The sequence below is a fragment of the Hyperoodon ampullatus genome (assembly GCF_949752795.1).
Source record: "Hyperoodon ampullatus genome assembly, chromosome: 10".
NCBI classification, from domain to species: domain Eukaryota; kingdom Metazoa; phylum Chordata; class Mammalia; order Artiodactyla; family Ziphiidae; genus Hyperoodon; species Hyperoodon ampullatus.
The window spans coordinates 86,294,101-86,309,208 of NC_136923.1; the positions used below are offsets into that span (position 1 = coordinate 86,294,101).

The following is a 15,108-nucleotide window of genomic DNA, read 5'->3' on the forward strand; positions in this document are numbered from 1 at the left end:
AGTATCAAGCGTTATAGAGCCCTTTTTATCTTAATTGTTCATTAGAATATAGATAACTAATTTCTCAAAATGTTGAAAAATTTGTACACACTACAGAAACTATGCACATCACAAAGGTGTATTAATCTCCGATACTGATCTGCAAAGTACAAAAATGAAATATTTGGGGTATTTTAAAAGTCAACGTTTAAACTTGGGTGTGCACAAGAAGTGTAAATGATTCCTAAATTCATAAGAGATAAAAGGTTTGTAAGATGAGAGCATTTTTATATTAACCAGACTTACAGAATCTGTGCCAGCGTCTCTACTCGCCTCCCTGCACACCTCCCTTTCCCTCCTCTCTCCTGAACTCTCCAGGTAAGTTATCTGGGTAGATGTGTATGTTACTTTGGTGGCCAGTCCTTTGAAGATAAAGGTAATGGTGCATGTACAGTCAAAGCCCAGCATACTGTTGTGTACACAGTGTGCACTTAATAAGTCCTCATTAAATTCAATCAGATGCAATATGGTACAGGAAATAGTGAAACAACTGGGGATGAAAAGTGCCTACATCCTCTATCCCAGAAAAATGTTGTGTCCTCCCTAAAAAGTCATCCTGAAAAAGACAAACAACTGATCCTAAGAGAGAAACTAACAAAGCATGACTGTCTACTTACAAGACTTGTGGGTCACTCCACTTTGTCAGACAGAGCTCTTCCAGCAACTCTTCTTCATCCAAGATCTCCAAAATGGACTCTTTGAATATTTTAATATCTGTTTCTAACTCTGACAGGCTGTAAGAGTAGTTGCATAAAAATGATCAATAGGGCTTCCCTGGTGGCGCAGTGGTTGAGAGTCCGCCTGCCGATGCAGGGGACACGGGTTCGTGCCCCGGTCTGGGAGGATCCCACATGCCGCGGAGCGGCTTGGCCCATGAGCCATGGCCATTGAGCCTGCGTGTCCGGAGCCTGTGCTCCGCAACGGGAGAGGCCACAACAGTGAGAGGCCCACATACCGCAAAAAAAAAAAAAAAAAAAAAAAAAAAAAAAAAAAAAAAAAAAATGATCAATAACATAAACCTATAAAAATATTTCCCTACAAGAATAATGCCTTTTTAGTGTCTTATCAAGTAGATCCACTTATAAATTCATGGTAAACACTGATTTGTAAAAAAAAAAAAAAAAAAAAAAATTTATATTTACTATGCACTCTGAGAATCAATTCCCAATCCCAAAACTACATTAAGTAGTAAAATTAACCAATGATATAATTTTCAGCATATATTATTTATCTCAGAAACATATAATCACTGTGATTTAAGCTTCTGGGCTCAGAAATTTATCTTTACTCTTAATAAGTATGGCAGCGATGAACAGACTATTTACTTTTAATTCATAAAAACATCCTAATATTTTCAGACAAAGAACTACTGATTCAGGAATTTTAACTGTTAACTCCTGAATGGATTTTTAGGGGGTACAAATCCTGAGGGCATGTTCATTCAGTCTGTAATATAAATTAAAATATTATCCTTAAATTCTGGAATGCATTATGATAAACAAAAAAACCCATGGACCTTGGAGGAAAAGAAATTTGGATTTGAGTCTAGATTTGCTATTTAGTAGCTGTTAAAGTTTAGACAAGTTACTTAGACCTCAGTTTTCTTATCTTCAAAATGAGGACCATGTCAACAGGATTGCCGACAGGATGAGATGACATCACACACATAAAAGAGACTGATACAGCATTTCATGCAAAATAGCTTTTCAATAAACATTAGTTTGCGTGCCCCCTTTAGCTCAACTTCCCACCTAGGCTACTTTCTTAAAGTTATGAAAGACAGTGAAAATCAAATATGGAAATGAAGGTACTGAGAGTAAGTCACAAAGTAAAAAATGTCATTATCATTAGCAAGATTAGTTGGTATTTTTAAAACAGCTAAGAATTACACTAATTTTGGACCTGAATATACGTTAAACATTTCACTGTTAAGACTACTGAAAGAGAAGTTTAAGACATTTGTGTCTAACTTCCAACTTGGTAAATCACCCATATTTACCTTTTGCCATTTTGTAGTAAGATGTGCAGTTTGCTTCTGTCTATAGAAGAATGTTTGGGATCCACTAAAGCTTCCAATGTCTCAAGGATAATTGGTTGCAAAATGCTAAGTTTCCCCTGAAGAGTGTTGATCTAGATAACAACATGACCTTTCATAAGAATTAAAACAATCTTTTTAGAATACTCAGGGTCAGTGAATCCTCCGATTAAATACAGAAATCTGTAATAGCTAGGAAGGCTGGTAACATTTCAGAACATGGTCACTGCTGGAATGCCCATCCCAGATGATTAAAAACTAGATCTCCTAGGTTAAAAGATAACCATGCATAACGTTGTTAGTAAACTCCCATTTGGTTGCCAGGGAATTAACTCCCATAAGACTCTTCTCCCTACAGACACCAGACACTTATTATGAAAGGAATGGAGGACTGATTAAAAGAAAAGCTGCCGTTCTTTGGTTAAAACATAAACTTGGGCTTCCCTGGTGGCGCAGTGGTTGAGAGTCCACCTGCCGATGCAGGGGACACGGGTTCGTGCCCCGGTCCGGGAAGATCCCACATGCCACGGAGTGGCTAGGCCCGTGAGCCATGGCCGCTGAGCCTGCGTGTCCGGAGCCTGCGCTCCGCAACGGGAGAGGCCACAACAGTGAGAGGCCCTCGTACCACAAAAAAATAAACAAACATAAACTTTACATCTGGTAAACAATACCTATGTTCTTTGTAAATAGGATACAGTTCAAAACTCCTATGAACAAGGCTCTTTTGAAAACCAAAACATACCTTAGACTTTACAAAATAAACTTGAAAAGTCAAAAGTGTATTTATTATTCAGGTTAATATAGGCACAGCAGGAACCAATCAGCAGATATACATTGATACAGCTATACTAGTTCTTAAAATATTAAAATTCTTCCATACCTGTTGGTAAACAGCATAACAGCAGCTGAACTAAGCAGTAAGGTTAATTAATAATGTAAATTCCAACATATACTGTCCATCCCAGCATTAGCTGCTAAGAGCTTAGTCAGTCTGTGTAGCATGCCAGCGACCGTTTATACCTTCATTTCTTTCCATTTTTTCCCTGCTTAGTAACTGGGCTTCAACTAGTCACCATCTCATTGGCTGGCACTAGCTGGTGCTATTGCCTCATTAACCTGAGTAAGGAACAGAGCCATCTCCTACTCCTTCAGTAGAGCAAGGCAGACAAAGAAGGGTGCCAGGTTCCAACAACCCCCACCCACCTCATGTCCCCTTTACTCTCCCCTCTTCTTCTCCCACTCTGGCTAGCATGCTCATGGCACTGACTCTTGCATGTAGCCAGGTACTACATGACTAACGTAGTACCTGAACAGTAGTATCCTAATAGGGGGAAGAAAAGATGAAAGATTTGTCGGGGCCAGGAAAGCAGTGACCATCCTTGTTCAGAGCCTGACAGGATCCCCAGACACTCAATGATTATCAACTTAAAGGAGGAATCATAAGAAGAATTGTACACGGTTTCTATGTCAAACTAGGTCTCAAACACAGGCATCACTTAGCTAGCTCAAAAAAAGGATTACACAAACAAATCAAAGAATGATATGGAAACTATCAGAATGATTTGATGAAAGATTTGTGCTATAATATTTATCATGTGCAAGCAGTTACACAACAATTTAGAGAATAAAATGGAGTACAGTTAAAACCTTCTGATATGTTCATTTATATCATATTTAGGATAAGTATTTTTGAATTAGCATCCCTGAATACACTTATTAAAATTGAACAACAGATAGACAACCTGAAATGAGCTTCACTGAATGTCATGACTGTCAAAGAGACTCTATGTATACCATACCTAGAGACTTTACATCTATTTGTTTGGGTCATAAATTTTAAGAATTAAGTACTTTCTGCATATAAGACCCTTAGAAATGTTTTTATTTGGGGGAAGGGTGTGGTTAGGGAAAATGCTATTAAAACAATACCGGGGGCTTCCCTGGTGGCGCAGTGGTTGAGAGTCCGCCTGCCGATGCAGGGGACACGGGTTCGTGCCCCGGTCTGGGAAGATCCCACATGCCGCGGAGCGGCTGGGCCCGTGAGCCATGGCCGCTGAGCCTGCGCGTCCGGAGCCTGTGCTCTGCAATGGGAGAGGCCACAACAGTGAGAGGCCCGTGTACCAAAAAAAAAAAAAAAAAAAAAAAAAAACACAATACCAGGCTTCCCTGGTGGCGCGGTGGTTAGGAGCCTGCCTGCCGATGCAGGGGACGTGGGTTCGTGCCCCAGTCCGGGAAGATCCCGCATGCCGCGGAGCAGCTGGGCCCGTGGGCCGTGGCCGCTGGGCCTGCATGTCCGGAGCCTGTGCTCCGCGGCGGGAGAGGCCACAGCAGTGAGAGGCCCGCGTACCACAAACAAACAAACAAACAAACAAACAAAACAATACCAATGTGTCTTCCTCCTCAATAGCACTGTAAAACCAGAAAACATTCAAGAAGCTAAATAAAAACAGGCTTACCCGATATTGCAGGAGTGCTTCTATAGCTCTAAATTCAAAAGGTAAAGGGTATGTGACAAGTTGACCCTCTCCAGCCAACTGTGAAGGGAGCTCCCGGAACAGCCACTGCTCTAAATTTAAATTACGATAATCTAGTATCAGAAGACACTCTGGAGTTATCACAGCTTTCAAATACTGGGGAAAAAAAAACAACATATATATATATATATATATATATATATATACACACACACACATATATATATGTACACACACGCGCATATGTAATTTGTAGAGTTGTAGGGAAAAAATAACCTTCATAAAATAGGATTTAATACTCTATTAATTTTGGACTAAGCCTAAACCAAATCACTGTTCATTTGGTTTTTCAAAAAAAGTCAAGACTTTTTTTTTTAAAGAGAGGAAGCCTAAAATAAATCCAAGTCTTGATACCTCTAACGCAGTCTCAACAGAACTAGAATTAAACAAATTATGTATTTATTAGGACTTCCAGGGTAATCATGAGAAATATAGAGAACAAAGGAAACAAGATAAGGTCTTCTTAAAAGTCAGGTATTCAGCAGACTTTTAGAAAAGATTTAGTTTAATCATGATTAGTTTGGCTGAAATGGGAAAGTTTCCTTTTTAAAGTATCACCAAAACACATTAAGCTAATTCAAAATGATAAAGATAAAATGTATCCTTAGCGCTCTAATTTAGAACACTATGAAATTAAAAATTTATTCTAAAATGACTGACATCTTTTATGTTAGAAGAGTAACACAGAACAGTAGCCTGTGGCCACTGTATTAGTGACATAAAAATCAGAAATTTTTCTTTCACATTTTCCCCATTTTACAGCTGATCCTTGAACAACACTGGCTTGAACGATTCGGGTCCACTTACATGCAGAATTTTTTCAGTAGTAAATACCACAGTACTACACTATCTGTGGTTGGTTGAATCTGAGGATGTGCAACAGCAGATATGGAGGAACCGTGACCATAAATTTTATGTGGATTTTTGACCGTGTGGAGGTTCAGCGCCCCTGACTCCCATGTGGCTCAAGGGTCAACTATAATATGAACATTTTTATTCAGAAAAGTTGAAAAATTACACAGTGAAAACCTATACACATACCAATTCGATGATACAATTAACATTCTGCTAAATCTGCTTTATCACATACTTCTCTATCTCTTCATTAAAGAGGTACTGTTTGGAAGGGTGCTATCTATTGATAATAAAAGTGAAGAATGTGTTTTGGAGAAAAATCACTTGGGAAAAGACTGCTTCCCTTTTTAATTTTTTAAAAAATTAATTCTAGATAAATTGACAAAAACCTGCCATCAAAGACTTTTTGAAGAAAGCAAGTCTCATGTCCACTGCAGCATCGATACCACTGAGACCTGCGTCCCCTCATCTATTGCCAAACCTTAAACATTAGCCCACCAAAATAACTTAAAGCTTTCCATAAAAACAAAAATTTAAATTAAGATGATAAACTTTAAAGGATATTCTTAGGCTATGTGGAAAACCAGAATATATTCTTAGTAGCTGAAGTTACACTACAATTACACATAACTGTATACAACTGAAAATGTCTATTATAAATCAAGATTCTTTCTCTTATTTCAGAAACTAGAGACTAAATTCAAACAGTGAGAATGGAGACCGAAGTCAGATCTTTTCCATCATAAATAGAGTGGTGCTATGCCTGCTGAGCATTATGTATATAATCCATGTAAAATGAGTTTTACTCTTAACAACATGTTATATTATAAAATATTCTATGTTTCACATAGCTATTTTTATTACAAAATTATTTTTAACCTAGTTATTGATCAAGATAGTTAGGAAGTAACTTTTATAAGACTGCAGTGGAGAAATGTATATGAAATAAAATCCTTTACCTCCATTCTCATGATAATCCTATTGTTTCTGGTTGTGATGCTCATTAAATGCTGAAACCTCAAATCTCTGGCTTGAAGACCTAATTCTTGATATAAGTCAGTTTTCTTCCTTTCTATAAAAGAAGCATGTTCAATAAAAAAAAAAGTGGGTAAACCAACAAACCGAAAAGTTTAGGTTTTTATATCAGAGTACCCCTCCCACCACCAAGATAATCTTCTATTACTACCAGAAACGAGAGCTAAACTGGGTCTTTTTAATACCCATTTCTACCTCAAAAACATACTCAGGCTAAATCTGGTCAAACTAATTTTTCTTTTCTCCTTTTAACCATACTTCATAAAATTTCTCTGTACTTAGAAAAGCCCCTTGGGACCAATATAAAAACCATAGCTATACATCATTGGAATTTACAGTATCAATTTCTAGCTCTAGATTCATGGATTTTTAAATATGAACTGTATAGAACTACAGTTCTATTTTCTATTTTTTCCTTACTACATTATCAACTTCAGCATTTTAAATCTATGAACAGACAAGTTCAATCTTCTTTGTTCTTGGACTAATACAAAATGAGAAAATAAAGTCAGTTCTCACACTAGATTCTCCTACCTGAGAACTAAATTTATTACCTAAGAGAAAGCAAAACAGATGAAGGAACTCAAGAAATGATGCTCGTAATAGTAGCATCTATTCTTGTAGTATCAAGTCACACCTGTGATAGAGCTCTAAGTAAAGTAACCTTTTGAAGGAGATGCCGAGCCAAAAAACGCCCAAAATACTCCACTAGGATCTTAGCAACAGCAGGAACAGGACCACGGGGTGGGAAGGACGTGGGAGACCTGAAACCTGCACCTGAGCTCAGACAGTAAAGTTATGCTTGGTTTCATTTAAAAAAGTAACCGTCCATAGGAGCCATCGCTGGCAGAGTTCCATCTGACTGCCATCCAGTGCCCTGTCCCTTCTGTCTGCTGTCACCCAGTGCTACTGCAATAACAGTGGTATTATGTGATTCTTTGCCTTCAACATGGTACAGGAGGAGAGGGACATGAGGACCGGGGCAGTGAAAGGGAGACTAAGGAAGAGAAACAAAAGGGAGAAGAGTGTTTCTCTCTCAGCTGCACACCAGCCTATGCTCTTCTTTTAACATCCTGTTAGAGTGAAAGTGGCTCCTGACACAACAACAACACAGGTCAGGTGTTGCCAGTTCCAATTAGGACAGATGGGCAAATGCTGAAAAAGATCTCCTTCAACACATCCATATATGCAAAGAATATTCTACTCAAAATATTATAATTTCTTGACTTCCAGTGGGTTCACCCATTCACTGATGAGTGATTTAAAAGAAAATTACAGATACTCACCAAAAGAAGTAACCTCTCCCCCTTTGTCAAATTTTGTCTGGAGAGAGACAATAAAATATTATTTTCTCCCAAATCAGTACACTATTTATGGTATCATATCATATGGTATTATAATCCTCCCAAATACTGAAATACAGATTAAAAACCATAACTGCCCTTAAGTTAAATTCAGTTATGAGTTAAGGGTCAAAAAATTCCCTTTCCCTTTCCCTTTGCTAGGACAAATCTGACCTTGGATTAACTTTCTAACTTGGATCCCCAGGAGATCCGATAAAGTGAGTGTCAGTTGTGTTACTAGGCAACAACGCTTATAGTAAAAGTGCCCAATGACTGGTAGACAGACTGCTCTGGACTGGAAAGACTAAGAACAGACTACAGACACCTGTGGAGAAGCCATGGTTCTGCCTTTCCCGAGTGTAGTGGTTCTTGTAACTGACTATGCTCCTTGTGGGAGCCCTGGATGTCTCTCTGGGATGGTTACAAGATACTGGCACTAGAGGGCCTGGGGATTCTAAGCCAAGGTGGATCTCACACCCACATTTGAGAATATCCTCTCCTCACACCTGAGCTGTCACACAGGGGGCCACAGGAGCCCCTGCATGGCTGTAAGGACTTCTTTTGAAGAGAAAACACCTAATGCTTCCCTTCTGCACTTCCTATCCTTTTATCCTTCTGAACAGACTGGGACCAAGTGTGGCTTATCTTGTGAATCTAAGTATCTATGGGAGGCTATGAAGTCTCTCTGGTGGGTGTTGCAGAATCAATAAATGTTTACAAAAAAGACCTCTTCTGATAGTTTAGAAAGAGGACACAATGCAGAAACTGTGCTTATTTCCTATAAAGCAGAGGGAAGGTTTTTCTGTAATACTTGTCCATAGTCAAGTTTGAAGATATCAAATAATATTTAATGAATCACTAGGTACTGGGCTGTATTAATTACTATTAAATATGCATTTTCAGGAAGACATACTCTAAGATACAGTTGTAGGTCCAAGTCCTGGGTTATTACCATGGAAAATACACATGTTGTGTTAATAATAACACAATAAAACCTCACAATATATATTTCAGCTTGCTTCTCATGAGCAAAGATAAGATCAACAGGAATATATGAGTATCATAAAACATCAGAGTTCAAGGGAAATTTACATCAAGGGAAGCTTTATGTTTTGTGTAATACATACTAGCTTTCCTCCTTACACTTATTTCACAAATATATACATCTGCTGCAGAAAATTTGAAAATAAAGATAAATAAAACTATTTGGTCACAAATTTTAGAGAAAACCATGCTAATATTTTACTGAATGTTCTTCCAGACTTTTTCCTATTAAATATATTCATGTTACACACACTTCTTTGCAGTCTCCCCTCCACTTTCAACTTAACAATGTATGGTGAATATTTTTGCATCTCAATATTTATATTTTTTCCTTAATGGGATTTTTTTTGGTTTAAAAAAAACCATGAGATCACACAAACTGATTTTTTTAAAAAATGTTTACCTTGTAGTATAACTCACATTATTTCAAATAGCATCAACTGATTTTAAGTGCTCTTGGTAGACAATGATTTCACCTGCAAAGAACCTTCTTTCAATAGTTAACACCTGATTTTGTACTGTTAATTAAACTGGCTAATTCTTCCAGAACATTGAATAAGAGTGATAACCCCCAGAACTATGTGTAAAAGTTATCTTGTTCTGTATAGTTGATAAAGAAAAGTTCTTATGTTAGTAAGCCTAAATAATAAGGATGATATATAATGGCTAATATACACTGAATGCTTACCACGCATGAGGTATTATTTTTAAGGGTTTTACATATGTGAGTTAATTTAAATCTCACAATTCTATAAGGTGGGTACTTTTACCCCCAGTATACAGGTGAGAAAACTAGGGCACAAAGATGTTATTATAACTTGTCCAAGTCCATCCAGTTAGTAAGAGACAGAGTTGAGATCTGAAATTAGAAACTCTGGCTCAGAGCAAGCACTTTATTTTTCTCTCTCTAAATATGTGTGTGTGTGAGACACACCATTTGTGTTATTTATTCAATTTTTTTCCTGAAAAAAAGAGAAAGCTACAGAGATCATGACCCTTCAAAGCGTGCACTCTCAGGTAATACACTGTGCTGCCCTCAAAATGCTTCTGCATATATTACGTTGCATAGCACAGGTTCAAGCCGTTTTGTAATTAACAGCCTTCAAGGATTTCTAAATAGATTTCTGGAGAAATCTTGAGTATTCAAATAGGAAGCTCTGAATTGTGATTTGAGCCACCTGTTCTAGTATTAAAAGATGAGCTCTATAGTCATTAGCAAAGTTTCGAGAGTGCTGTGAAGCAAACCTAGCTGGTACTCAGGTCACTGGCTAAGCAAAAGACAATGACTTATAAGGATTCATTATAAAACAAAGTAAGTAATATCATCAAACGGACCACACATACTCACCACAGTAAACACCGGGGCTACACTGGCTAAAGTGGCTTGAGAGACATCAGAAGTTCTAAACCGGTGAATTTCACCTGAAAAATGAATCAGAGAATTCCTTGTGATCATATGATTGGTTTTCACATGCAGCTAAGATACAATTCTCACAGTATGTGGAGGTCTTCAGACTATTTTACTATGTTTTGAATCTTTTTCCTAGAGGGAAAATAAGAAACACTCTTGTTAATATCTGTAGGTGATAATGTTACGTTTGGCAATGAATGAGTAGCTTAGGTGAGGCATTAGAATAATCTATGGACTCCAATCACCCTTTTTCCTTTCTAAGTATTATTGATATCTTATAGTTGGATGAACAAGTATATTACAATGTTCTGAGATTAAAATAAAATGTCCATTCTTTTTTGCCTAGTTTAGAAAGGCTCTTCATGCAAGTTACACTGGTACAGTTTAGAAAACATACATTCCAAGAACCACTTGACCTTTCAGCATTCCAATATCAGGATTATTTGACCTTTAAATTATGAAACCTACTGATTTTACTTCTGTGTATTAACTTCTTTTCCACACATATACTTTAGAGTGAACATACTTGTGAAATAACCTACTGCACTGGAATGGAGACCCCAGTGAACTGGAATAAAGACAAATCTTTATTTGAAAATAAACCTATTTAAAACATGTGATTTCAACTGAAGTGAGCTCTCAAGTATAACCAAGTAAATTTAATGCCTGACAAAGGACACTGTTCAAAATACTAAACATAAGAGGAATGAACAGAATTGCTATCTACAGAACGTGTAGATATATTCTCATTTCTGACCTTATTCCTTCCTATTACATACATTTAAAGACATGTAACTTGTTACCACCTGAGGTTTGTTGGTTCCCTTCTACAAAATACAAACTATGTTACGAGGTTCAGCTGAATAAAGGTTAAAGAGCTACACATCAGCACTTGCTAATCAGTCACAAATTAGATTAAATGTTACCATCTAATGTTTTGTTCTAAAACATGAGATGGGCTGAACCTGGGTTCCCAGGCATTTACCAAACAAAGAAGGGAATACGAAATGTAACCCAACTTGGAAAGAGTCTCCTAATGGGTTTGGGGAAGAAGGTGGAGATGGTGAGTTACTTCGGGAGCATTTTGAGAGTACAACTGAGAAACCTACTTGAGCACGTTTTTTGCGAAGCCATATATTTTAATGCCTTTTGTTTCTCAGCAATCTTAGCACCCACACGGTCACGTGTGAAAATGTCAACGTATTACCGTCATGCTCTATCATTCAGGGGAAAAAAAAATAACTCAAATTTCAACCCCGCTCCCCCCATCCCCCGACTCCTTCTGGCTGTCTGGTTACACAGTACTTGGAAAAAAAGTCAGATCTTTCTCAGAAGCAACTCTTCCTATTACGTTTCAAAGTCTTCAGCCTCACCTCTAGGTGCTTCCCCACCCCTTACCTGAGCAACTGGAAAAGGTATAAATGTGTCCGTCCATAAGGAAGAGTAAGAAGACAGGGAAGATACTTAAAAAAATATTTCAGGTAGATAAGCCTAATCTTAGCTTCAGCACTATGATGATTAAAGTCTTTTCACAAGCGCACTTAGGCCTGGAGATTTGCAGCCGGGGCGGTGGGAAAGATAGAGGCCTGTCGGGTCGGGCTCTAGCTGGGCACAAGGCGCAGTGCTCAGTCGCGTTCGGGGCTGGTGGGACGCAGCTCGGCCCGCGGACCTGTGCAAGGGGACAAGAGCCGGGCGCCCAAGGGCGGACCTGGAGGCCGAGGCCGGAGCAGCCACAGCCACGTGGGCTCCGGCGGTCTGGTCGGGGCCCCGGGAGCACGGCAAGCCCGGCGTCCCGGGGCTGCGGGGCGGAGAGGGGAGTACCTGCCGTGGGGAGCCGGCGGGGCCCGTACAGCGGTGCGGCCCACCTCCTTCCGAGCAGCTGGGCAGCGCGGCCGCAGGCGGCAACGGGGCGAGTCCCGGGGGTCAAGCCCAAGGCCAGAGCGCACAGGGTGCGCCGGGGCAACCTCACCGCGCGGGGCAGGAGCTGGGCCAGGCTCCGCAGGCATTCCATGGCGCTGGAGCGAGGAGGAGGCAGCTGCAAGACCCCAGCCCTTCATACCTGACGGTAGCGAAGCAGCCGGCGCTTCGCGACCCCGCGCGAGCGCCCAAGCTGCAGCCGCTGCCTACCGGGCATGCGCGGAGCGTGCTGGCGTCTAATGTTCTGCGCATGCTCGGCAGGTGCCTTTGGGCGGGCATCTCGTGTCCCTCGGCCAATCGGAGTTTGTCTCCTGCACCTGAGTCTGTACCTGTAAAGCGTGTAGGGACCGGCTCGGGGGGGCGGGGCGCGTTCACCTGCGTGAGTCGAACTATCTAACCCAGATTCGACCCTTAGGGCCTTGGAGCGGTCAGGTCGGCGCGTAGAGTGTCGATTATTTCTATTAACTAGTAATCGTTAAATGTGAAAAAATACCCAGCATGTATATAATGCTTTGCGGTCTCTGGAGCACTTTCAAACGTATGATGCAGTCTGCAATTTGGAAGTGAGGAAATTATCCCCATTCCCAACTCAATTTATATTTAAGTTTAATGTAGCAAAAATAATTAACCGTCATATGGAATGATATATTACATTTTGCTAGTGAAGACTGAGGAACATAAACGCGTAGGATTTATAGTCTGTATTTAATCAAACGTAAGATAGTATCAATTTCAAGGTGCCAGTTTATATACCACCAAGAAAGAAAAATTGCTGATAAACTTTGCTCTCTATATCATTTAAGAGTCATCCCAATTTCAGTCTGTAAAATAAAAAAAAGTTAGGCTTAGAATTGATGAAATATAGTATATATACATCTTTTTAAAGTGTGAGTTAAGACTTGTCGCTTACAAGGTAGAAATGCAAGGCAGACACAAGTTTCACAGATTCCCATTCAATCACTATGTATGAGTACAGAGCTGAGGAAACACGAGAGAACTTTTTCCTCCCCCTGTAGGATATTGAGACTGAGGATGGATTAGGCGGCAGTAGACAGAGAGAAGGCTTCCAAAACAGGGGACATTTGACTTGAGCATTGAGGGCAAAGGAGGACTTCCAGCAGTGCTTCCTTGGCAGTGGGATGGGGTGGGGTTTGGAAAGTCTGGAAAAGAGCCCTGGGTATATAGTACATGGCTGGTAGATTTTTCATGTAACTAAGGGCAAAAAGGATGAAATACATCTTTCAAGAACATTGCGTGCCTTCAGAGACAATACTTAGTCCCCAGCATGAAGAGACAACTCTGTTTAAGATGACCCTTACAGAGCCTTAGAAAAACTCTGGGACATGGCCAGACACATGGCCTTAAAACTCATGTCAAGGATTTAGAATTTCATCTGAGAGGGGTGGGAGCCATTGTGGGGACTTTGAGCAGAGAAGTAAATCTGATTTATGTTTAAATGGATTGTTCAGGCTGTGTGGGGAAGAGATTACAGAAAGGTAAGCATGGAAGCAGAGAGATGGTGATGATGGTTTGGGTTAAGGTGGAGGTGGTGGAGACTGGATGGGTTTGGTGCTATAAACTGAAGGCTGAGTTGACAAGATTTGCTGATGGGATGTAAATAAAGAGGCATAGAAGCTGACGCCAAATTTTTTGGCCTAAACAACTGGGCAATCATGGTGCCATTTACTGAACTAGGGAAATTTGGAGAGGAGCAAGTTTAGATGGAGAGCAGATGATGGCTTGGTGTTTGTTTCTGGGCATGTTAACTTTGAGAGCTCTACTAGACAGATATCTAAGCATAGATATCAAGTAAGCAGTGTGGAGTCTGGGGAGATTTTGGAGCTAGATATATACATTTGAGACTATATAGAAATATTTAAAGCCATATGATTGGGTAAAATCTCTTAGGAGGCGAGACAGGAAAGAGAAAAGTTCCTGTGATTCAACTCTAGGTCCTCCAACATTTAATAGTTAAGAATCGAAGATGGATCCAGCAGAATATGAGAAGGCATGGCCAGAAAGGAGAAGTAAAATTAGAGAGGGTGGGATCCTTGAAGCTAAGTGGAGAAAGTGTGTCAGGAATGAGGAAGTGATCAGTTATGTCAAATACTACTGTTTGGTAAGTGAGAAATGAGAATTGTCTATAGTGGATGTGATGCTGTGGAGCTTACTGGTGATCTTGACAGGAACCGTTTTCAGAGAGTGGTAGGGAATGGGATCTGGATTATCACCTTCCTTTTTAAAAATTTTTTTTTATTGGGGTATAGTTGTGTTACAATGTTGTGTTAGTCTCTACTGTTCATCACCTTCCTTTTCATCTCAAGCCATGACAGAATCCCAAAAGATTCTGCACCTATATAACAATTTGGCTTTAACATTCCTTAATCTCTTTCCTTATCTCTTGAGCTTCAGGGCAGGTCGGTGACCTAATCCCCCAGGATCACACTCTGGATTGTGTTCTCACCCAGAATTGTTTCATCACAGAAATGTTATACCAGTTATGCACACCATAGCCTCCTGGAGGCTCTACACCCACAGTGATTATATTCTTCCATCAGACCCTTCCTGGATACTCTTCCTTCTCTACCCAGCCCATATTATGTAACTGATCACTGAAACCACTAAGACTTGTACTTGGAGCATGTTGCACTCATGGGATGTAATCATAGAAGCCACTTTATTTTTGTCTCTTTAATCCTGCTGAGTGGGGCTAGTCTTTCTCTTGCCTCTTGAAAACTTGAGCCGGTTCCATGACTTCTCCAGTCTTTCAGTCCTATGTTCGTTTTAGTCTCAATTCAGCAATTTAAAATATCCACTCCTTATTATGTTTAGTGAAATAAGTCAGAAAAAGACAAAGACTGTATGTTATCACTTATATGTGGAATCTAAAAAATA

The 15,108-nt window shown here is 39.7% G+C and overlaps 1 protein-coding gene across 3 annotated transcripts in view; it reads right to left on the reverse strand.

The window, feature by feature from the left end:
* MRS2 (magnesium transporter MRS2) overlaps positions 1-12,307 on the reverse strand; it is a gene marked incomplete at its 5' end in the record, with an annotated part of 56,663 nt that extends 44,356 nt beyond the window's left edge. For 2 of the 3 annotated variants that reach the window (XM_079713030.1, XM_079713029.1), the window contains 7 exons: positions 657-773; positions 2,039-2,169; positions 4,531-4,704; positions 6,423-6,535; positions 7,785-7,821; positions 10,234-10,307; positions 12,118-12,307. In XM_079713030.1, coding sequence (XP_079569156.1) covers positions 657-773; positions 2,039-2,169; positions 4,531-4,704; positions 6,423-6,535; positions 7,785-7,821; positions 10,234-10,307; positions 12,118-12,307 — 836 coding nt within the window. The remainder of the gene's footprint in view (positions 1-656; positions 774-2,038; positions 2,170-4,530; positions 4,705-6,422; positions 6,536-7,784; positions 7,822-10,233; positions 10,308-12,117) is intronic. The other variant, XM_079713031.1, reaches the window with a different exon arrangement.
* Between the last annotated feature and the right edge of the window lie 2,801 nt (positions 12,308-15,108).